A 24,626-nucleotide genomic window follows, 5' to 3' on the forward strand; every position below is an offset into this window, starting at 1 on the left:
GCACCATGCTTAATTGCTGGATACTGCAATGGAATCGCTTAAACTGTTTTAATTTGTGATTTCTCTAAAAATAAGACCTTAGAGAATCAATGTGATTGCAAAAGGCTCCCAGAGGAATCTGATCAGGGTTCTGTAAGCTGCATGGTTAGGAGTGCATTATAGAAATTCAGGCTGCAGTTGTTCAGTGAAAGAGAGGCTTAGTGTGAGACTACATGAATCATCACTGATGCAAAATCAAAGTCAATTATGAAGCTAATTGAGAAACAACCTGTGCCTATATATAGCCATACACATGATCTTCCATAAGGCCTGGCAGATAGGAAACATCACTCAGAGCTCTGCACAGAGTGCTCCGTGAGCAGACGGGCAGAGGCACAAGCTCAGAGTTGCAGGGAGGTGTAAAAAGAAAGTGGAGTCTTAAGATATCTGTTGGCAAATCATAATGACAAACTGGGGAAAATATGTGCACTGCATAGCTCATGAAAGCACTTATTGTAAATGAGATAATTTAATCAATTACGTTTCCTAATGTACTAAACCGAATGTTTCATTTTCTGCTTCTGCACATCTTAAATTATCTTCAGGTGCTTTATGAGATTTAATCATAGTTAATAGAAACTTCATTACCATCAAATGTGCTTTCAATAAATGTTGTGTAACAATGTCAGGAGGTGCAGTAAAATATGGTAGGTTCTGAATGGCAAACACGCACCCCCAGAGTCAAACTGAATAATGGTTGCATTGAGACAATAAGACTCTTTGGAGTCTTAGAGAATGCCTTTTTCTGAAAGGCTGTGAGCTTCTGAGTAGCAGCTGGTTTGGTAAATTCACCTGAAGGGGTGAAAAGGATTTAGCTTTTCCCTGGAAGATAACTCCACACTATGCAGTCTCTCTTCATCTCCTTTCCATGCAGTTTTGTACCTAACAGAGATGAGTGCTCAACACAAACTCAGTTAATGGTTCCAGAGCCAGCTACCTCTAGGATATCTTCAGTTGAATATGTCCTAATAACCTTAATCTCAATTTCCTCAAAGTTGAAATTATCCTTTTCTGTCCCTGTCCTTAATCAAATCCTTTTCCCATCTTCTCTATTTCAGGGAACAGTATACCATCAACTCTGTGTATAGGGCAGAAACTTGGAGAGCCTCCTAGAGTCCTCTTATTTCCTTCACCTCCCTTTTCCTGCTCAATACCCAACAATTCATCACAATCTGACTCTTCTGCCACCTACTAGATCTCAAGTTCATCCGCTGATCTCCATCTCCACTCTGCTCAAACCTATCCCTTCCTTCCTTCAGCAACTTACTAAGTGCTGACCTTGTACTAGGAGGTGTTCTGGGTGTTGGAGAATCAACACTGAGCAAAACACATACAGTTTCTCCTTCTATCAAGCTCACATGTTAGTGAGGAAAGACAGGAATAAGCAAACCAGAAAATACATAGTGCTGAGTGGTGGTAAGTGTTATGAAGAGAAGCAGAGCAGGGTGGGGGGCACTGACAGGGTTGGAGTGAGTGATGCTTTTTGATGTAGAGTGTTCAGGGGTTTCTATAATCAAGTTATGTAGCCGGACGTGGTGATTCATTCCTGTAATCCCAGCATTTTGGGAGACTTCGACAGGTAGGTCACTTGAGGTGAGGAGTTGGAGACCAGCCTGGTCAATGTGATGAAACCTCATCTCTACTCAAAATACAAAATTTAGCCAGGTGTGATGGCGTGCACCTGTAATCCCAACTACTCAGGAGGCTGAGGCAAGAGAATCACTTGAACCTGGGAGGTGGAGGTTGCAGTGAGCTGAGATTGTGCCACTGCACTCCAGCTTGGGCGACAGAGCAAGACTCTGTCTCAAAAATAAAACAAAACAAAATAAAATAAAAATGTTTGAGAATAGACCTGAGGGGAGAAAAACAAGGAAACAAACACTCTGGGTAGATGCGGTATGAGCAGTCAAGGCAAAGGAAACAGCAGGACACAAATGCTATGAGGTGGGAGTTTGGTTGGAGTCTCTAAGGGCCAGCAAGGAGACCAGGATGTCAGCAACAGAATGAGAAGTGGAGAATAGTAATAGCTAAGGTCAGAGAAGCGAGATGAGGGAAGAAGACTTTGTTTTGTTATAGTTTGAGTTTGTTATAGGCTACTATAAGGAATTTGACTTTCACTCTGAGGAAGTTGGGAAACCATTCAGGGTTTTTATTCAGAGTGACATGACCTAATATATTCAAGGATAAACTCTTAACTGCTATGTTGAGTGTAAACCTATAAGGAACCAGGGCAGAAGCAAGGAGATCTGTCACAATGACCTATTGTAACAATAATCTGTTACAATACCTAGGCTCTTAATCTAACTTTAAGATGATTGTGGCTTGAGCCAGCTATGTAGCAAGAGGAATTGTAAAAATGGGTCACATTCTGGATATCTTTTGACAGCAGAGTCAAAAGGATTTTCTGATGTTTTGGGTGTAGAGTACAAGAGAAAGAAAAACATTATGGATAATTCCAAAATTTTGGCTATGCAACTGGAAGAATGGAGTTGGCCATTACTGGTATGAGGAAAACTTGGCATAGCAAAACTGGAGGGAGAATCAGGAGTTCAGTGTTGTAAACGCTAAGTTTGAGATACCTATTAAACATCTAATTGGAGAGATTCAGTAGACAGTTGACATTGGCCAGAGAGTCTAGAAGTCAGAGAACTGTGTGGGCTGGTACCATAAATTTGGGGCTTGTCAGTGTCTGGATGATATTTAAAGCCCTTAGGTTGGATGAGATCACTAGATAATGGTTGAAGAGAGAAGAGAAAAGACCTGAGGATGGAACCCTGATGCACATTAACATTTAGATGTAGAGGAGGTCAGGAGTCACTACAAGGAAGAAAGAAAAGTAACAGCCCAAGGAGTAAGAGAAAAACCAAATGAAAGGAAAATGGTGTCCAGAAGTCTAAAAGTTCAGGCCATCTTCATTCCCATACCAGGATTTCTAGAGTTGCCTCTTTGTAGTCAGTCTTGTCCTTGTCCTGCATCAGTTTATCAGATCTATCTAAAACAAATCCTGATCACATTACACTCCAGTAGCTCAGTGTTATTCTTAAGAGGAAGTCTAGAGCACTTATCATGTATATGATCTGGTCTCAGCTTTCTATTTTTTTTTTTTTTTTTGAGACCAAGTCTTGCCTTGTCACTTGGGTTGAAGTGCAGTGGTGCGATCTTGGCTCATGGCAACTTCTGCCTCCTGGGTTCAAGCGATTCTCCTGCCTTAGCCTCCCAAGTAGCTGAGATTACAGGTGCCTGCCACCATGCCTGGCTAATTTTTGTATTTTTAGTAAAGACAGAGTTTCACCACATTGACCAGGCCCATCTCAAACTCCTGACCTCAGGTGATCCGCCTGCCTCGACCTCCCAAAGTACTGGGATTACAGGCATGAGCCACCGCGCTGGGCCCCAGCTTCTTTTCTTAATCACCATTAGGTATTTTCCTTCCTACCCTCTCACCACTGCTGTATTCCTCAGCAAAACAAAGCCGCTCAGTTTGAATGCCTGGTGCCCATCTTGGCCTATAGTTTCCCTTACGTGTTCTGTTACTTCTGACTAAGTCTCTTTCCCTCAGCCTAACACTTAACCTGCTTAACTTATTCTTCCTTCGGTTTTCAGCTTAGATTTCAGGTCTGCAAGGCCTTCACCTTCCCACCCTAAGTTTGAGTTAGTTGCTCTTGTAAGTTGCCTCGGTATCAAAATGTCCCCTATTTTTGTTCTATATTTTCATTGCCTTTATTCTGGTCTGGATTCCCTATCTGATAGACATAGTCCCTGCCATCTGACATACAGTATAGAGTTTTATTCATCATTACATCTGTTGAATTTACCACAGAGTGTAGCATGTAGATATTCAATAAATATTTGTTGTGCTGTGGTTTTCGTTCTTCCTGCTAACTTCTCACTGGACCTTTTAGTGTTAAAGTAAAAGAAAATTGGCCATGCCTGTAATACTAGCACTTTGGGAGGCCAAGGTGGGTGGATCACGAGGTCAGGAGTTTGAGACCAACCTGGCCGATATGGTGAAACCCCGTCTCTACTAAAAGTACAAAAATTATCCGGGTGTGGTGGCAGGTGCCTGCCATCCCAGCTACTCGGGAGGCTGAGGCAGAAGAATCGCTTGAACCTGGGAGGCAGAGGTTACAGTGAGTCAAGATCGCACCACTGCACTCCAGCCTGGATGATAGAGCTAGACTCCATTTCAAAAAGAAAGAGAAAATCAAGATTTTCCTTCAGTATAGTTAATTTTATTCATTCATGTAGAGGACATTTATTGTACAATTGTCATATACAAATAATCTTGGCTCTGTGAAACAAGAAATGTATCTTCCCTACAATTTTAACACAAAGCAGAAAGAAGATAAGTGATTTGAGAAAAGTAAGGAAACTACTTGTAATAATCATCTACTCTGTGCCAGACACTAGGTTAAAGCCCAAAATGTGTGCATCTTGAAATCATTTCCACCAAACAATGGCTTTAATGCATCCTTAAAGTCTGAAAAGTAGGCGTGCTCTTCTCACTGAAGAAAATTCCCATTCTGCACCTTTCCCCAGAATGCACTAGGTTCATTCAGAGTGAGATCATGTTGATCCATATTCTTTATGATCTTCACCGGGTACAGAATTCCTCAGAGGCTGTGGGGGCTGCACTGGCAACTTGGCATGTCCTTTTAGGCTATGGAGACTTAATTAGGATCTTGAACCCACAAAACTATCTGTGCCTTTGGTCATACCTTTCAGTTCTCAAAAGATTTCTAGGCTCTCCTAAGCTAGCATTAGGCTACTGGCATTGATGCTGATGCTCTAACCACTCTCTCAAACGGGTTTGTTTTTTTTTTTTTTCCTATTTTGTCCATTTTTCCTCATCTCCTGCTTATTATTTTCAATTACATAAATATAGCACTTTCTGAAAATTGCCTGACTTGCTTCATCCTTCAGAATCATTCCTACTGTGAACCAATTCAACCCATATATATGTGCAACATTTGTAATTTTTTTTACTAGTTTCTATTTTTTATGATCTAATGTTTATTCCAGCATAAGTATAATGTCTTTTCTTACTACAATTTTCAATGATTTTGCTGATTCTGCCCTTAATGGACATGATGGGATTTTGTTAATTAAATACCTCAGACCTAAGCACAGACACAAGTAAGTGATAAACTATTAATAGTATGTTCTTTAGCACCAGAATAACTTGGTTGCTCGTTAAAAATGTGAATTTAAAAGCCGAATCTCTCTACTTCTCAGTAACTAAAAATTTGTAGAGTTTATATCTTCAGTTTTCAAAATAATACATAAAGTGAAGTCGTTTTCTCAAGAGCTGGAGGTCAAATTCTGCTCTTTTTGACCCTGTCTTCTGTTTCAATTTTGTCTCCCCATCTGATGGGCAAAAGCACAGTTCTTTTATAGTTCAAAGATGAAATTACCAGATACAATACAGGACCCTCCATTACATTCAAATTTCAAAGACACATCAAATAAATGTTTAGGATAAATATGCCCCAAATATTACATGGAAAACACTTGTGCTAAAGCTACTCATTTTTTTATCTGAAATTTAGAGTTAACTGTGTGTCAAACTTTTATTTGTTCAATCTGGCAAGCTTACTAAAAGGAGCTGTAAACATGTCTGAATGGGAACTATCAAAAATATTTTATGAAATAGATGACCTTTGTTGCCAACCTTGTAAGGATGGTTAGAATTGAAGCAGATATTGGAGGAGAGAACCTCTCGTTGAGGGTAAAAATTTGGAGCCAAAAGTAAGTCTGCAAAAGTACACGGTCTACTTGAAAAAATGAGTAGTCAGGTTTGACCAGAGAATAGGGTTCGTGTAGATGAGAAGTGGGCATTGAACTGTAGTGTGAGCAGAGCATGAAATGTCTTGAGCAGTGAAAGAAGTCCACCAGGAGTGGACCCAGTCCATCCTGCAGAGTCATGAAAGGTGTCGGGGTGGCCATACTAGAACAGGGTTTGGGAAGTCATCCACAGGTAAAATGGTTCCAAGTAATCAAAGACTGGGGGTATAGGTGGAGGGGACTGTCCCATGTGGGTGTCCACTGGGATGTCTTCTTTGGAAATTGAGATGGGAGAGGCACTAGAGACATAATCACTCAGATATGTGAGTGGTTTGAGGAGGGAGTGAATGGAAACAGATTCAGAGATGAGTCTTTGATCTCAAGCCATGTCCCTGGTGGTGGCATTACCAGAAATAGGAGAATTCAAGAGAAGAACATACTTGAAGAGGTAAGAATGAATGATGATGATGAATCTGTAAATCAGATGACAAATGTGAGATGTGAGCACAAGATGCTGGTGGTTTTGCCCAGCGAGCAGGAAGGAAATATGTCATCAGATCTTCAGAGAGAAGATGAGGCAGGAGATGTTAATCTGAGACTGTTCAGGATCAAGGAAATCTTGATCTCTATGTGAATGTCTCTATGTGAGTGATTATCCAATTAGATGAGAACAGAGAAAGGAAAAAGGGCCAAGAACTGAACTTTAAAGCCTGCCTATTTAGAACTAGGAGAATGAAGGGTAGTTACTAAACAATCAGTAAAGAACAGGTCAAACTTCAAGAGAATCAAATTTAAGGGGCAGTTTTTTTCCAAAAGAAAGTTTGCTATTCTTGTCTATTGCTGCAGAGCAGTGGTAAAGAATAAGACGAAGAATGTTACAGTTGATGCAGTTGCAAACGACCTTCAAGAGAACCGTGGTTTGGGCAAACACAGACTTTACAGGGTATGGAAACAATCAAATGATGTAGCAGTAGGGGAGTAGTTAAATAAATGAGTATGGGCTAGGCAAATTAAAAAGGAATGAAGCTGGCCAGGCGCAGTGGCTCACACCTGTAATCCCAGCACTTTGGGAGACCGAGGCTAGCAGATCACCTGAGGTTGGGAGTTCGAGACCAGCCTGACCAACATGGAGAAACCCAGTCTCTACTAAAAATACAAAATTAGCCGAGAGTGGTGGCACATGCCTGTAATTCCAGCTACTCCGGAGGCTGAGGCAGGAGAATCACTTGAACCCGGGAGGCAGAGGTTGCAGTGAGCCGAGATCGTGCCATTGCACTCTACTCTGGGCAACAAGAGCAAAACTCTGTCTCAAAAAAACAAAACAAAAAAAGGAATGGAGTAGGCGTATTATGTTCTGATAAGTCATTGACAAGAGAGCATACATTTTCTTAAAGGAAAGTATAGTAAAGGAAGTATAATATAGAACCTTTAGGGTAGAGAAAGGAAAATAAAAACAAATGGAGGACATTTACATATTTTTTTTTTTCTTAAAGGGCACATAAGATACTATCAAGAGTGATTACTTTTGGAGAAGTGGTAGTTGGAAGAAGGCAAGCTTGCTTTTTGCATAGTATATGTACCTTTTTATACTTCCTAGAACATTTTCTAATCTTATATATGTATTACTTCTATTTGTTCATTTTTATGTTAACAGTAAGGTGTTAACTGATTGGGAAGATCATGGAACAAGCATTAAGAAATATTTAATGTTAAAAAATGCTTAAAGTTCTTGTAGACAAAGAGCTGAGAAATCAGTAGATGTAAAAAGGCGACATGTTTGAGAAGTTTGTGAGAGAATAAGTTGAGGGAAGGATTTGGGGAGAGGTGATTAGAGAGACTAGACTGTGTTTGTAGGCAGGGGGTAAGGCCTAGCTGTGGAGGAAAAATTTGAAGATGCAAGACCAAAAGAGAATAATGCATGAGGCCAGGTCCTCATGGGGCAGCTCTTCAGGGAACAGAAAAAACAGAAAATTGGATGAAGGAACAGAGGAATTTTGAGTTGCAGGGGAGTGAACTCACATAGGCTAGTCTCCATGTTTTCAACAAGAAAGAGGGCAAGTGAGGAGTAGGGAAGGAAAGGGACAAAGTTCAGAACAGCTGTTGTGCGGAAAGCACTATTTGGCCATAGAATGTGAATAAAATTATTACTGAGTTGCAAAAAAAGCCTAGGTGAGGTTGCATAGCATCAGTGTTTCGATGATGCCAGTGCTATGGTGACTTCCTCCAGCAGGGCAAGTTAACTCGGGTGCCAGTATGGAGAGAGCAGAGAGGAGACACAAGGAAGAGACACTGCGTCATGGTTAAGCAGCTTGGGAGTGAAGATGGACATGTGTTCAAAGCCTCACTTTGCCATTTACCAAGTTATTAACTTGCTTGACACTGTGTCATGATCAGTAAAATAAGATGTTAATATATAATACCTACCTCATAGGTTTTATTTATGAGGATGCAAATGTGATCATCTGGATAGTTCTTAGAGAAAGAGAAGTCAGCATAAGGTTAGTGCTCAGTTACTGAGTTACTGTGGTTCCTGAGAGATAGTCACACTGTGTGATCAGGAAGACACAGGTCAACAACTGGATAGAGAGTGATCCAAAGCATTGATTCTGGAGCCAGATTGCATGGGATTGAGTCCCACTTCTACTTATCAATCATGAGGCTTTGAGAAAGGCAAGTAATTCTCTCGCCTCAGTTTACACATCTCAGTGAAGATATTTTTTGAACGTTGTTGGAAGATTAAAATGAATGAATAAATGTAAAGTCCTAGAACAGTGCCTTCTAAGTGCTTTTTAAGATATAGCTGTTACTGTCATTACAGCAGTAAAACAACAACTACAATAGCAAAATGAGATTTTGGAGTTTGGGAAAGGCAAAAATGTTACAAGATTCTAAAAATTGCAAATATAATTGAAATTGCTTAGCATGGTTGGCCATGGCTAACCATTTAAAAGCTATTTTCTAATGCATTAAAGAAAAAAAAGTTTCCTTCTTGTTGACAGCACATATAAAGAACTTTAACAATAACTTCTGTTCCATCATATTTCAGCATGCAATTAAATATTTTGGCAGGGAACTTTGTATCAACACCACCTCCTGTGCTGAGGGTGCTTCCTGGGGCGCCTGTTACCTGGCCTTCTATGGGATTCCATCTCCATGGCTGGCTGCCTCGTTTTCTGTTTGTCTTACCCTTCTCAGGATGTGCTATATTTATCATATGGATTCCTTAGTAATTCACTTCCTCTTATATATACCAATTCAAGTATGTTTGTTTTTTCTGAAATGGGAGCAATGGCATTCTGCAATATCCAATAGGAGATAAAACAGAATATCATATGTTTGGAAAGGTACTCGCTATGTTCCTATGTTAATTCTCAGTCACTTATCTGAATCCTGCAAAATAGATTCTAATCTGGTATATAGTTAAGGTCGTAACATGAGCACTGAGTTAAATTTCCATTAGTAAGTGGCTGACATTAATACATCTTTTAGAGGGGAGTTATGTAAAGAGGAGGAAAACCAACTAAAAAGCCCTTCTATAGAGTCCTTTGGGCACATTGGTGACAGTAAATGACTGGATGTGACTATCAGGCATTAAGCCATCAACCTTGTTAATACGCATTCCCTGAACTGTGAAGTTCAAAGGGTCTTTGAAAGGTCATTTAGTCCTTCTCCCCGGCTTTGGCCACAAAACTAAAATAAAATAACTGGAGAGTACTGTAAAGTCGTGCGGTTTTTTAGAGACTTTCTGAAAGGAGATTTCACAATCTCCCACAGAAATACAGTTCAGGTTTTTAACAACCCTCATTGTAGAAAAGGTCATTGTAATATCTAACCAGAGTCCCAATCGCTATAATAAAAGGTCAAGTCCTCTTTTGCAGTTCTTGTTAAAGATGGTGAAGAGTTGGTTACTAGCTTCATCATGAATGAATGGTCACTGAGCACCTACCCAGATGGTAGGCCTCTTCTCTTCTTATAACAACACTTTATGTATTCAGGATCACCAGGAAGTCACTTTACAGCACCCTTTTCTTCAGGACAATGAACTCATAAACATTTCCTCTCCAGGGTCCTAGTTTCCAGATCTCGATTAATCTTTTCAGCCTTCTCTGCAGATGCTTTGTGTCCCTTCCAGCCATGAGTACATTCCTCAGTAGTTTCTGACTGATTTGGAATACAAGAGATTTCGCAGTCAGTGCTCTACATTGTTTGTGGGGTTTGGGGCTTTCTTAATACCTGTAGATTGTAGACAGTAATTTTCTCTACCACCTGGTGAGTCCTCTCAAGCTTTGCCTGAAGCTTTTGTGACTCTCGGAAAGAGGAAAATAGGGATGAAGAAAACAGGAAAGACGTTTGTAACACATTGGTATGTAAAGCTTCGTTTATGAAACGGAAAGTCAGCGGAAAGTATCCTGTGCCCACAAAGAGACAGAATAGCCTGCTCAGTCAGGGCTTTTGTTCAGAATCACTTTGAGCAAACAAACCAGCCACACTGTACTTGAGAGACCGGATAGGTATAAACATATGTGTAAATGTAAACGAAAAGAGAGTCCTGGCAGCAGGGGTTCTAAAATCAACCTAAGACTGTGCTTTCTTTGATGTTTCTTTTCTCACAGTTGGAGGCCAGGCAAGCAATCAATAAAGAGCTGTTCATGATGATTGGCAAGTTTCCCTGGGAAGTTATAGAGATATTGTAGCTTTTGAAGAGTTTAAAGCAGTTAGGGAAAACAAAGCAACTCACTGGCATTTGGAAAATTAACAATAAAAAGTACAACCCAAATTGAAATCTAGGAAGTACAAGTGATACAAGTTGTTCAGAAGACCACAGGGTGGCAGCACTGACTGGATTGGCCAAGACAGAATCACCTCCATGGGAGAGGAGGACCTTGCACTGGGTACTCTGACTGATGGGTAGATGGAGAGGGCTAGGGTCTAGATGCCTAATGGAGTTGGGGTGGGGGGGTATATATTACACTGACTACTACATATGGCCTTTTGTTAGCAGGTGTCCATCTAGCAGAGATATCAATTACAGTTGCACTTGGGATGAATGACAATGCAATAAAGGGCTGAAAGGCTGAGCACAGGAATGGTTATGGGAACAGTTGCCAGTCCCTGGGAAGTGACTGCACCTTGTGGTCCTGTTGCTAGAGCAATTCTCCCAGGAATGAGGGGCAGAGGCCTCCAAGGTTCTTTGGGAGAGCTGTGTGCTTGTGTGCATGTATGCACATGTGTGTATGTGATGATTCTTCAGGGGCAATGCTTAAGTGCACATGTACTTATACACACACACACAAGACTTTCTCCTTTCTCTCATGAAGCCAGAATAAAAAATCTAGAACGAAACCTTTGGGCCAATACTGAACACATGAAAGGGAATCACTTCAACTTTTGTAAACACACAGAAATCTTTACAAAGAAAGCCACTGTGTGCTCTTGGAAAGAAAGATCAGAAAACAGCAGGATGGGGGTGTGGGTGGGAAGAGGAAAAAGAATGAGATGAAGTACAACCAGGTAGATCAAAAAGAGAAGGGTAAAAAGAAAAGAAAGAAGAAAGAGGCACAGTGACTCACCTGTAGAAGAATGTGAGCTGTAGGTAAAGTCTGGTTCTGTCTCCTGATGTGTAAAATGTGGCTTTGAGGACTTGTGTATACCTCTGTGACTGCACTTGAAATACTCAGATCTCATCACTACCTTGTCCTTACCACCTTTAGACAAGAAATGACTAAGAATATGAGCCACATGTTAATTCATCCACGCATCTTCATTGCTGCCCCTCAATAAATATTTGTTGAGTTAGTGAAATTATTGTAAGCTGAGTTTTGTAATTCCCAGGATAAACTGTTCTGTAAAATAATTACTGCTTTGCTTATCTCTCTATGGGCATCCCTTTCCTCTGCCACTTAGCTTGTAGATCAAGCTGTCCCAGTGTCAGGGTGAGCCTTAGGGGAACCAGTACTCGCCATGCCGGTCTCTGTCCTTTCTTTCCCTACCCTGTCCCTGAAGTTCCTCTACTCATTTTTAAAATTCTGTAATTTAGTATTTTATTCCTTTGAATTAAGTCAAATGGATTCTACAGATGTTCCTGGGAGAGGAAACACACTGAACCATATTAAACATTGATACTTTGGTATCAATACTTTGGTCTGCAGGCATACATAGGGTTGTTCCTAAAAGCAGGATCTGGAGGGAGAATGAGAATTCTGGTTACCTGGTAGGGAGGGAGTAGAAACATAAAAGACAAAACGTCAATCCAGGGGAACAAAGAAAACTTGTTCCTGCTGCTTGGTTTTGTCTTAGGATGTTCACTGCCACCAAAATCCATTTCCAGCCCAGACGTCTTGCCCTGGTCATCCTCCTGGCTTCTGGTCCTTCCTATTTTAGTACCTGGAAAACTGAGGATGCCTTTGTCTCTACTTTGTCAACTCAGCAATAAAGGAGTTGCATTCTGCACACTGCCAGGCTGCTTCTCTGTATGTGCTCATTTGCTGACCAGGTGTGTTCTCCCCAGATACACTTTTTAAGGTGAGAGTGTCATCCATCAGCAGTGCCCAAGGAACTGGAGGAAAGGGAGGGAAAATGCTAGTTGGTTTCAATCCAAAGTTCCCTCACTGCTTCCCATACACTGGCATGATGCATCTGCTGTGTTCTGTGTTCTCTGCTCTGGGAATAATTATTCCCTCCAAGGTACTTAATTGAGTAGAGTGAAGGTGGGAGCTTAAGAACGATAGCTGCCCTCCTTCTTCCCCCACATGACAGAGGCACATGTGGAAACTGAGGTCATTTATCATCTCAGCCATGGTTATGAGTGGTTGGAGAAATAGGCTCCATTCCTGTCTCTCTCACCTTTGAATCATCATGAAGCTGGAATGGAAGTCTAAATCACACCCTGTTTCTGAGCAGCCATCATGCTGTTCTGGCGATTAAAGGTATTTGATAAACCTCTGACCTTTCAGATGCTGGGGTTTTTTTTGTTTTTTTTGTTTTTTTTTTTTTTTTGGTTTTTTTTTTTTTGATGGTTGTATTCTCACTTGAGAATTATTTTTATGTGTTTATCGCCCTATTACTGGACCAGTTCTGCTTGATTTCCTCGTTCACTCTTCAATTTGGTAGCACCTTATTTTACACTCCACTAACTTTGTCGAAAATAAATTCACTTTCCTTGTGTGGTTAGTATTACTCATTTGATAACATAAGTACCATATTAGGGTGCGGTGAATGCATAGTAAGTGCTGCACAATTACAAGGTAAACATATGATAGGTTTATTTTATCCTCTAAGCCCAACACAGGGGTGACAGAGTAATTACTTTTGGACCCATTAAGTGTACTTACCACATAATCTGTAGGAAGATTAACTATGTAGTTAGCATTTGCCATCTTCCATTTTCACACACCTTCTAAGATTACACCTCTTTGAGGCTTATGTTATCTCAGATAAATCTCATGTGCTGTATTGCAGGAACCATCATGGATCTGCTACAGGAATAACTACACCCAACGCACCTCTAGAAAAAGGGTGAAAAGCAGCTACAGCACATCTCGTGGGGTGGGGAGGCACCCACATTCTAAATCCAAACTAACGCTTTTATTTTTGCTTTGCCCATGCATTCAATAGGATGGAGTAGGAGAGGTATGGGAGAAACAGCATGTGCCGTCTTAGCGACCCGTCCTCTTCCACAATAAATTATTAGAGTCTAGCATTTAATTGGTGTCAGAAAACATCTACCATGGACATAACAGCACCTGGGACCACGACCTTCATATCCCACAATAAAATTCTCTCATAATGACTATATGCCCTAAACTGATGTTGTCAGTGTACTCTTAATGATTTGTGCCAATGCTAAAATTCATATCTGTGAACTCTGGTCTTTTTCTCAACTCATAGACTTTGTGTTATCTCCTTGCCCTAGACTGCTCTCTGCAAATGCATGTGCCCCAGGTTTCACATAAGCAGAGCAGATCACCCATATTTTACCACTGTGTGTGGGTCTGCCCTCGCTCTGGTAAAAGGAAAATATAAAAAGTGTTTTGCAGATAAACATGACATCCTAAACTAAGGAGGTGTCTGCTCTTACTAGAAAAAAATACTATTTTCTTTGCAAAATTGATTATCTTCAAGCGTCTATTACATGCTAAGCTACCTTAGTGCAGTTAAGATATTTGCCTAGCATCCCTTTCATTTATACATGGCATTTTAGAAATATGATTATTGTGTGAAAATGAGTACAACTTGTGTTCACTGTACATCTGGCATTTTCTCTGAGCAGTAGCTCCAAAAATCCAATAGCATTTCCTTTTGTATCCCTGAGTGGTTCTTTGGTTTTGTGCTCATGCTGGTCACTTATGATTTCTCTTGTGTCTTTCAGGCATAGAGAATGCCAGTGACATTGCTTTGTACTCGGGCTTGGGTGCTGCCGTCGTGGCTGTTGCAGTCCTGGTCATTGGTGTCACCCTTTATAGACGGAGCCAGAGTGACTATGGCGTGGACGTCATTGACTCTTCTGCATTGACAGGTGGCTTCCAGACCTTCAACTTCAAAACAGTCCGTCAAGGTCAGCGGCGTAGGTCCCTCCACACCTCGTCCTCAGTACCATAGACTACGCTCACACTGGACCCCAGCCTTCTCCTGGGCCCCGTGTGAAGGTAGCTCTTGGCACGGGGAGCCGCTGCCAAATTGTCTTCACACATGAACAGACCAGGCTGGGTGAAGTGGTCTGCTTATCTCCTTGTCTGCCACAAGGACAAGAGGATCTTGGTTTATTATCAGCAACATTTTCAATGAGGCATTTCCATTTTTGATGTACAGTCAGTCTAATGAGTTATTTTATTTCAAATTATACTTCTTTTTAAAAATGTCCTTTTGAGAATGTATATTTAGTTAACCCAAGTATTGATTATTCAAGACCGAGGACTAACACCTATATCACAACCTCCCAGGTATATTTATTACCCTATTTATGAAGTGGAGTAATTTTGTTATTTCTATTTTAAATAAGTAAACAAATTTTAGAGAATAGATGGTGGGTCAGCCAGCCAGGGGGAAAAAATGAAATTCCAGCCTAAATGACTCTCAGCTGTTGCCAAGTCCAAGCAATCTTTAGTTGTGGGGGAAGGAAAATCTATCATGTCAAACTGTAGCAATACTCATTTTCAAAACAGAGTCATTTAATTCTCTTATAGGAACCAAATCTATTCCTTATTGCAAGGTGGGGATGAAACATACACGGCTTTCATTTTAGAAAAAAATGAAACTGTCTCTTTTCAGAGGATGAAGTTTTCTACCTTGACCCTCATCGTCAATATCGTCACCTTTATTTCTGTTTATTGTGCATCAGTGATGCCTACAGCGAAGTCTCAGTGCAAGGCAGTGATTGACTAGACAGGCTTCCGAAGTGGAAACACAGGCATGCTGGAAAAAATTGAGAGATGGCCAGAGAGATGAGTACCTTCCCTCTTGCCATTCACTTCTGGGCACCTCAGAGTTAGGCCTCAAAAGGGACACATCCCCTACATTTGGACATATAGTTTAGTATATGTAGAGAATTGGAAATAAACCCAAATATAGAACTGATTTTTTAAGTGGTATTACCCGAGCTGGCGTGCGGTGGTGTAATGGTAGCTCACTGTAGCCTCCCACCCATGGGCTTAAGTGATCCTTCCACCTCAGCAGCTGGGACTGCAGGCATATGTTGCCGCACCAAGCTAAGTTTTTGTTTTATTTCTATTTTTTCTAAAGACAGGGTCTCACTATGTTGCTCAGGCTGGTCTCGAACTTGTGACCTCAATGATCCTCCCACCTTAGACTCTGAAAGTGCTGGGATTACAGGAATGAGTTACTGGGTCAAGAACTGATTTTTATGCTACATAAAAAACTAGCAACATATTTTCATCAAGTAATAAAATATCTTAGACCATAACACTTGAAAATAGAGGAGCAATATTAGTGTGAGAGACAGTTTTGTGCATAAGACCATAGGCCTTGAAGTTAGATTTTAGTCTAAAACTGCTATCAGTCAGTCTGTTATCCTCTTAGTCTCAAGTTTTAGAGCTATAAAATGGGGTTAGTAACATTCACCTCAAAGTGTTCTTGTGAGGATGATAGATTACCTGGAACAACATGGGTAAGCCCTTGGCATATGGGTGCTCACAAATGCGGTGAATAGAGTTCTAGAAGCTGGTTGTTTCCTCTTACCCTAGCACAGGATGCCAGCGTCTTCCATGGAGCACCAGGCAGCAGGTGAGAGGGGTGGATCCCTGGCCTACACATGTCTGGGGAGTGCTGACTTACCTACACTTAAACACAACTTATGTGTATTGTGAATCTCTTAAGACTGTATGAGTCTTACCAAACTTATCTGACCGTTTTGTTTTATTTTTGTTTTTGGCCAAGAACATCACAGAACTAATGATACAAGCAAAGTACTTTGGCAAACATCACTCTGTGTATTTATTATGGTGATCTGCCTCATGCTGATATCATGTGGTTTTCGCCTCCACTGTCTTAGATCCATTTTTGAGCAATACATCAAGTGTCCCAGCAAGTTGAATACTGGGCCTTTTAAATAGAATGCCATACACAGAACAGACCAGGGACTTGTAAAAGGATTTCCAAAGAGAAGATTGGGGTGACCAGGGGTGCGTAAGTGGCGCTGGTCAGACTTCAGTCAAGCTGGCAGCCAATTTTCTCTGACCCTGGATGCTATCATATGTACGTATGTCCAGAATCAGGCATTTCCCACTCAAGTGCTATCTCATTCTAGGAAATATTGTTGCTTCCTTGTATCACTTAGGCTAGGCAGATCTTCTAAGCGTAGCCAAAAATTAAACTTCAGAGGCCAGGGCTTGAGATAAAAGAGCCAGGTGACTGAGGCATATGGGCTTTTGAGGTCTCCATGGAATCTCCTGTTCTAAACTCTTTTCTAATCTAAGATGGGTTTTGGTCCTGCTTCTTGCCTGGGAAGACCATGAACAGGAGCAAAATGGTCACCTATAGAACTCAGTGCAGACCTGCTAGAAAGCACAACTCCCTGTGCCTGGGTCTTGATACAACATGCCCATGCATGGAAAACAAACAAACAAACAAACAAAAAACACATCATCAAGGATCCTTTACCTCTATAGCATTATTTATTTCATCCAATTTGTGTATTTTCCTTTATTACTCTGGATTCTTAGAGCATCAGAACAAGAGGTGGGAAAAATCAGGGTGATAGATTCCCTGCTGGTGTTGCTGCAAATTATGAAAATGGAAAAACAATAGAGGCTAATACAATATGGCCCAGAATTGCAACATTTTCAAAAAGATCATACTTTAAACATTTTTGTCAGGCCCCAAAGGAAAATTGTTTAATATGGTTTGGCTTTCAATTTGAGATGTCACATTGACAGACTGATACGGGTGGGAAGCTTGGGACTGAGGGTTATTTTGTTATTTACTAATAAATGAGATTACTTCATCACAAGAAAATATCACAGCATTTCTTTTTAATATTTGGCTTGGAAAAAATTGGCGAGCCCTAGCAGATGACAAAGCCCAATTTCTCATGTTTTTGCAAAGATGTTATATATATTTTTTTCCCTTTGAGACAGAAAGGAAACCATACTAAGCTGCTCCCTATGTGGAATCTAAGCGTCTCACTGTCTCTGGGTGGTGCATTCTTTCCCTCACAGAGTGACATATGAGTTATTAGAGCAAATTAGCTACTCAGATGTGGTGCGATTCATGAGATGCCCTGACCCTTTTGCTCTGAGGACAAATCATTTCCTCCCCAGCTCCAGAATCTATGCAGAATTCCATAGGAAATGCACTGGAACCAAAGTAGCTTCTGTTATAAACAGCACTACCTAGTCACCGCGCTGTGTCATCTCTTGCCATTTAAAATGAACAGATGTTATTTTTGCTCAAAACTCAACTGCAAAACATCTTTCTCCATCCTCCCCCCACTTTTTTTTGTTGTTGTTATTTTAGCTTCTCTTTGCCAGTTGAAATAATCACATAAACCATAATACCTGAGTTCGTTGCTGGAGAGAATGCCAGAAATACTTGTTTTGAAAAGATAGCAAGGAAAGATCTCTGGAAAGTGAAAGATGTGGGTCAGTGCCATTTAGAGAATGGACTGTGGAAGCCAGGGCTCTTGATTCAAAAGTTCTAGTCACTAGCACCTAACCTGGCAGGGTGGGCCTGAAGAGCTAGCTTGGATTGGAACCGCTGGCAGCCATGCAGGCTGTTGTACAGTTTGTAGAGGCAGAAGTACAGGGGTAACTGAGAAGCCTTTTAGTTTCTGAGTGACAGATCAATTTTCTTTTACCAGGTAACTCCCTGCTCCTGAATTCCGCCATGCAGCCAGATCTGACAGTGAGCCGGACATACAGTGGACCCATCTGTCTGCAGGACCCTCTGGACAAGGAGCTCATGACAGAGTCCTCACTCTTTAACCCTTTGTCGGACATCAAAGTCAAAGTCCAGAGCTCATTCATGGTTTCCCTGGGAGTGTCGGAGAGAGCTGAGTACCATGGCAAGAATCATTCCAGGACTTTTCCCCATGGAAACAACCACAGCTTTAGTACAATGCATCCCAGAAACAAAACACCCTACATCCAAAATCTGTCATCACTCCCCACAAGGACAGAACTGAGGACAACTGGAGTCTTCGGCCATTTAGGGGGGCGCTTAGTAATGCCAAATACAGGTGGGTGGTAAGTGTGTGTTTGTGTATTTTCCAACGTATAAATGTTTCATTTTTACACAGTTACTTCCCATCAGATTCATTTTATGATGTTTACCATCCCCTCATCAGACCTGCAAACACTGCAGTTCCACTAGTCCACTTGATTTACACAGCAAACCAGAACCAGCGCTGAGATTAGATTTTGCAGTCTTCATCTCAGCATGGACTGAATGCTCCCTTTGATTCCCTATTAGAGCTGACAACTATATTTGCCTAAGGTTTGGGTAGTCCCCAGGCTTTAAGCCCCTTTGGAGTGTATTTCCTAGGCATGATCAGAAAGCACTGAAAAAATTCTCTGGCATGACAGACCAGGGCCCCATGTTTACATGTAAGCATGGTTTATGTATAAGTTTGATAATTTAGATAATTTAGTGAAACGGCATCTCATCAGTAACTGACCTAATGAACACTCCATAGCCCTTGCTATAGTGTTACTCTCTGATGAGCAATCGTGAGGGGTCGTTGTGGAGTTGCTCTTTTGAATTCAAACTTCAGTTCCAGGGCTGTGTCAGTATAATGAATTCTCACATATTTTTTCCTCCATTTGGCTGGAAGAGAGGAGATTTTCATGATGTTTTGACATGATACTTAAGGTATCCAGCCCAAATGATATCCTTTCTATGGATTAGTTTTCAGAGTTGCTGCCTAAGACCTAAGTGGATGGTAGACAAGGTCAATTTCTGCTCGGATTTCTAAGCAATGAGAATTACATAGTGCACTGAAGCAGGTAGTGATCTGCTGGCTGCTAAGAAGGAAGAGAATCTGTTGGATCTGTGTTTATCAAACAACAGGTCAGCATTGAGTCAGGGACATTATAGTTTAGACAGATGTCTCTATATCTGTGGAGGGTAGAACTAACCAACCTCTCAAATCAAGCATTTCATCCCATAAATAAAATCTGTGATAGGACTAGTCTGATTCTACCATTCTAGCTAACTGACCCCTCTAGTAGCTTAGAGACTGGAGACTAAAATTCGTTTCTAGTTGATGAATGTTGTCTTGTTCTCCCCTAGAGCAATTACTTTCTTAAAATCTTCTTTTCAAAACATATTTTACTTCATCAAAATAGCCCTCAATGGCAGCCGTAATGGAAAGGTTTTGTTTTTTAAATTTCTAATTCTCTAAATCTTCCTTGGTCAGTGTTTTAGGACATGGTAAGGATCTTGGTTCAAATGTGTATGTGTGTCAATGTGTGAATGACTATGCATGATTTAATTCTTCCAGTTGGTAACTGGCAAATAGGAGACTTGATGGATAGTGAGTCAATCAGCCATATTTACCAATTAACTTTTCTGTAAGAATCTATAAACTAAACATGTGAGTCCTGAAGAAAGAAAAAGAATACCACCCTTGCCCTCTCAAAAAGAATAGGACGTATCAGAATTATACAAATTTTGGCAGGGTGTGGTGGCACACACCTGTAGTCCCAGCTACTCAGGAAGCTGAGGTGGGGAAATCGCTTGAGTCTAGGAATTCGAGACCAGTGAGGGCAACATAGGAAGTTGCTGTCTCTAAAAAAAAATGTCATAAAAACAAAAATACAGAATCATATAAAGCCGTGCATTAAGTTGTGCATTTATTTTATCTCTTTTTAGCTCCTGCTTGGCACTTACAAGGCTCTCAGTGGTTATTAGTTGATAAACTGCCCATTACTCCTTCTCTCTATTTGCATCCTCCTTTCTTAGTGTATGTATGTGTGTGTGCGCATCTGTTTATCCATGTGTAGAGGGAGTGCCATGACCAACCCTTTCATTGGCGGTGTTTGTTGTTCATCAAAGACAGCGAGATGAAATCATGATGAACCAGAGATTTATCTTCACCTCTGACTCGAGCAGCACTCATGTTGAAAACTAAAAGTTCTGACAGCATTGTCAGTGATTCCCAAACAGTTTCTCCCTGAAATGGGGCATTTTCAAAGCTCCTGACAAGAAGTGTTGGACAAGATTGAAGCTGTTCACTAGGAATGAGTTTGATGTAAAATAACTGTGGAGAAATAAAACATATGCTCCGTTATTTGCAGGAAATAAATGTAAAATATGCCCTAGGGAGCAAAAGTATAAAGAAAGCAAGGCACTGAGATTAGATTGCTCTAATGCCATCCATCCTAAATTGTTGTATGGTGCCTGGCAGTGATTTCTCCAAAAGGTTAGGGTGGTCTCCACACTCTAGAAATTATTTATTATTCCAAATATAAAACAGGAAGCTCAGACTGGTGCTTCTGTGGTCATATCAAATAAAAGGCTGTCGGGGTAGCAGGTGGAGTATGGGGGTATTATATTTTTCTTTAATCAGAGATAACTGGCGAATGACATATTGAAATGAATTCTACTTTAGGGGATCATAGGCATAAAGCTGTCCCAGAGTGTCTCTCGTTCTTCACGATCTGTAATTTGCCACTCCCCACGTGCCTTTGTGTATGACTATTTGAGACTCCACATAGTATTTGCATGTTCGGGCATGAGGAGCAGGAGAAGTATGTTTGAAAGATAACACCATTTCTGATTGAAGAGAGAAAAATCATTTAAAGCTCCAGTGATCCTATAGATTCAGGTTGAATTTAGGAGTATTCTGAATAATGTCTTAATCTAAAGACAGAGAATTAAGCCAACTTGAAAGGAATAAGGTGTGATCTGCACAGACAGCTCTTCCTCAATTGTCCTCACACATACATCTTCTGTTTTGTTATGAGAGTCGGCCATCAGGCTATGATGATCTACAGAAGCTAACATGTCTCGGAACCTGGCATTTTTACTAAGAATTTTGAATCCTGTTTCATTTATATCTTCATGATGTGTTTATTGGCTTCCTGCTCCATGAGTGGCATTGTGATAAGTGTAATTGATTTAATATTATTATTATTGCTTGATGATTGTTTCCTGTACTTCCAAGTTGGAAGAATTCAGACTGCATGTCTCTGTCATCATAATGACCTAGACAGCCTGAAAGAGCAGCAGCAGAGAGGAAGTTTTAAGTCAAACTAAGAGAAGACAGAATGTCAAGGGCGTGTATTCAGGTTGACTTCCAAGCACACTGGATGTCCTACGTATTGCAACTTGTGGTTAGCAGCAGGGAGGGTTATAATGGAGGCCCCTTCATTTGGCAACTACATTTAAGGAAGAATAGACAATAGAGGGAAGAGCCTCTCTAAGTGTGGCCATTATAGTTCTGTTGACATTAAGGTCCAGAACATAAATGGATCTCCATGCTACAAAGCTGTAACCAAGATTTAAATGTGCCTTATTCTTAGTGCTGGTGAAAGATACTGATAACTAGCATATTACTGATTAATGCTTATAATGGGAATCATAAATAACTTGTTTTGCAATGAGGTTTACATTTTTTGTTTTTGTAGCTGCTAACAGGCACATAGAAGGAGATCAGGAAAGCCTGCCATCTCTAGATTTAAATTACAATAACAACCTGAAAGTTTTCTGAGTGATTACATTAGCTCTAATGAAAGGAAAAGAAGGTGAGAGCTGCCTTACTCAAAGAATAGGAGAGTGCCTTCAGATTTTATTTTGTAAGGATCTTGTTGTTTCTCTATTTCATTTCTTTTTTTTTATTATTATACTTTAAGTTCTAGGGCACATGTGCATAATGTGCAGGTTTGTTACATATGTATATATGTGCCATGTTGGTGTGCTGCACCCATTAACTCGTCATTTACATTAGGTATATCTCCTAATGCTATCCCCCCTCCCCCCTCCCCACAATAGGACCCGGTGTGTGATGTTCCCCTTCCTGTATCCAAGTTATCTCATTGTTCAATTCCCACCTATGAATGAGAACATGTGGTATTTGGTTTTCTGTTCCTGTGATAGTTTGCTGAGAATTATGGTTTCCAGCTGCATCTGTGTCCCTACAAAGGACACAAACTCATCCGTTTTTATGGCTGCATAGTATTCCATGGTGTATATGTGCCACATTTTCTTAATCCAGTCTGTCACGGATGGACATTTGGGTTGATTCCAAGTCTTTGCTATTGTGAATAGTGCCACAATAAACATACGTGTGCTTGTGTCTTTATAGCAGCATGATTTATAATCCTTTGGGTATATCCCCAGTAATGGGATGGCTGGGTCAAATGGTATTTCTAGTTCCAGATCCTTGAGGAATCGCCACACTGTTTTCCACAATGGTTGAACTAGTTTACAGTCCCACCAACAGTGTAAAAGTGTTCCTATTTCTCCACAAACTCTCCAGCACCTGTTGTTTCCTGATTTGTTAATGATTACCATTCTAACAGGTGTGAGACGATATCTCATTATGGTTTTGATTTGCATTTCTCTGATGGCAAGTGATGATGAGCATTTTCTCATGTGTCTGCTGGCTGTATGAATGTCTTCTTTTGAAAAGTGTCTGTTCATATCCTTTGCCCACTTTTTGATGGGGTTGTTTTTTTCTTGTAAATTTGATTGAGTTCTTTATAGGTTCTGGATATTAGCCCTTTGTCAGATGAGTAGATTGCAAACATTTTCTCCCATTCTGTAGGTTGCCTGTTCACTCTGATGGTAGTTTCTTTTGCTGTGCAGAAACTCTTTAGTTTAATTAGATCCCATTTGTCAATTTTGGCTTTTGTTGCCGTTGCTTTTGGTGTTTTAGACATGAAGTCCTTGCCCATGCCTATGTCCTGAATGGTATTACCTAGGTTTTCTTCTAGGGTTTTTATGGTTTTAGGTCTAACATTTAAGTCTCTAATCCATCTTGAATTAATTTTCATATAAGGAGTAAGGAAAGGATCCAGTTTCAGCTTTCTACTTATGGCTAGCCAATTTTCCTAGCGTCATTTATTAAATAGGGAATCCTTTCCCCATTTGTTGTTTTTGTCAGGTTTGTGAAAGATCAGATGGCTGTAGATGTGTGGTATTATTTCTGAGGGCTCTGTTCTGTTCCATTGGTCTATATCTCTGTTTCGGTACCAGTACCATGCTGTTTTGGTTACTGTAGCCTTGTAGTATAGTTTGAAGTCAGGTAGCGTGATGCCTCCAGCTTTGTTCTTTTGGCTTAGGATTGTCTTGGCAATGCGGGCTCTTTTTTGTTTCCATATGAACTTTAAAGCAGTTTTTTCCAGTTCTGTGAAGAAAGTCATTGGTAGCGTAATGGGGATAGCATTGAATCTATAAATTACCTTGGGCAGTATGGCCATTTTCACAATATTGATTCTTCCTATGCAAGAGCATGGTATGTTCTTCCATTTGTTTGTGTCTTCTTTTATTTCACTGAGCAGTGGTTTGTAGTTCTCCTTGAAGAAGTCCTTTACATCCCTTGTAAGTTGGATTCCTAGGTATTTTATTCTCTTTGAAGCTATTGTGAATGGGAGTTCATTCATGATTTGGCTCTCTGTTTGTCTCTTACTGGTATATAAGAATGCTTGTGATTTTTGCACATTGATTTTCTATCCTGAGACTGCTGAAGTTGCTTATCAGCTTAAGGAGATTTTGGACTGAGACAATGGGGTTTTCTAAATATACAATCATGTCATCTGCAAACAGGGACAATTTGACTTCTTCTTTTCCTAACTGAATACCCTTGATTTCTTTCTCTTGCCTGATTGCCCTAGCCAGAACTTCCAACACTATGTTGAATAGGAGTGGTGAGAGAGGGCATCCCTGTCTTGTGCCAGTTTTCAAAGGGAATGCTTCCAGTTTTTGCCCATTCAGTATGATATTGGCTGTGGGTTTGTCATAAATAGCTCTTATGATTTTGAGATACGTTCCATCAATACCGAATTTATTGAGAGTTTTTAGCATGAAGGGCTGTTGAATTTTATCAAAGGCCTTTTCTGCATCTATTGAGATAATCGTGGTGTTTGTCTTTGGTTCTGTTTCTATGCTGGATTACGTTTATTGATTTGCATATGTTGAACCAGCATGCATCCCAGGGATGAAGCCCACTTGATCATGGTGGATAAGCTTTTTGATGTGCTGCTGGATTTGGTTTGCCAGTATTTTATTGAGGATTTTTGCATCGATGTTCATCAAGGATATTGGTCTTAAATTCTCTTTTTTTTTTGCTGTATCTCTGTCAGGCTTTGGTATCAGGATGATGTTGGCCTCATAAAATGAGTTAGGGA

General features: G+C 40.5%; 1 protein-coding gene across 6 annotated transcripts in view; it reads left to right on the forward strand.

The window, feature by feature from the left end:
- UNC5D (unc-5 netrin receptor D) overlaps positions 1-24,626 on the forward strand; it is a 571,888-nt gene that overhangs the window by 479,335 nt on the left and 67,927 nt on the right. For 4 of the 6 annotated variants that reach the window (XM_005563042.5, XM_073999971.1, XM_005563043.5 and 1 more), the window contains 2 exons: positions 14,192-14,377; positions 18,137-18,514. In XM_005563042.5, coding sequence (XP_005563099.2) covers positions 14,192-14,377; positions 18,137-18,514 — 564 coding nt within the window. The remainder of the gene's footprint in view (positions 1-14,191; positions 14,378-18,136; positions 18,515-24,626) is intronic. The other 2 variants (XM_005563044.5, XM_005563048.5) reach the window with 1 other exon arrangement.

The sequence above is a fragment of the Macaca fascicularis genome, chromosome 8 (assembly GCF_037993035.2).
Source record: "Macaca fascicularis isolate 582-1 chromosome 8, T2T-MFA8v1.1".
NCBI lineage: Eukaryota > Metazoa > Chordata > Mammalia > Primates > Cercopithecidae > Macaca > Macaca fascicularis.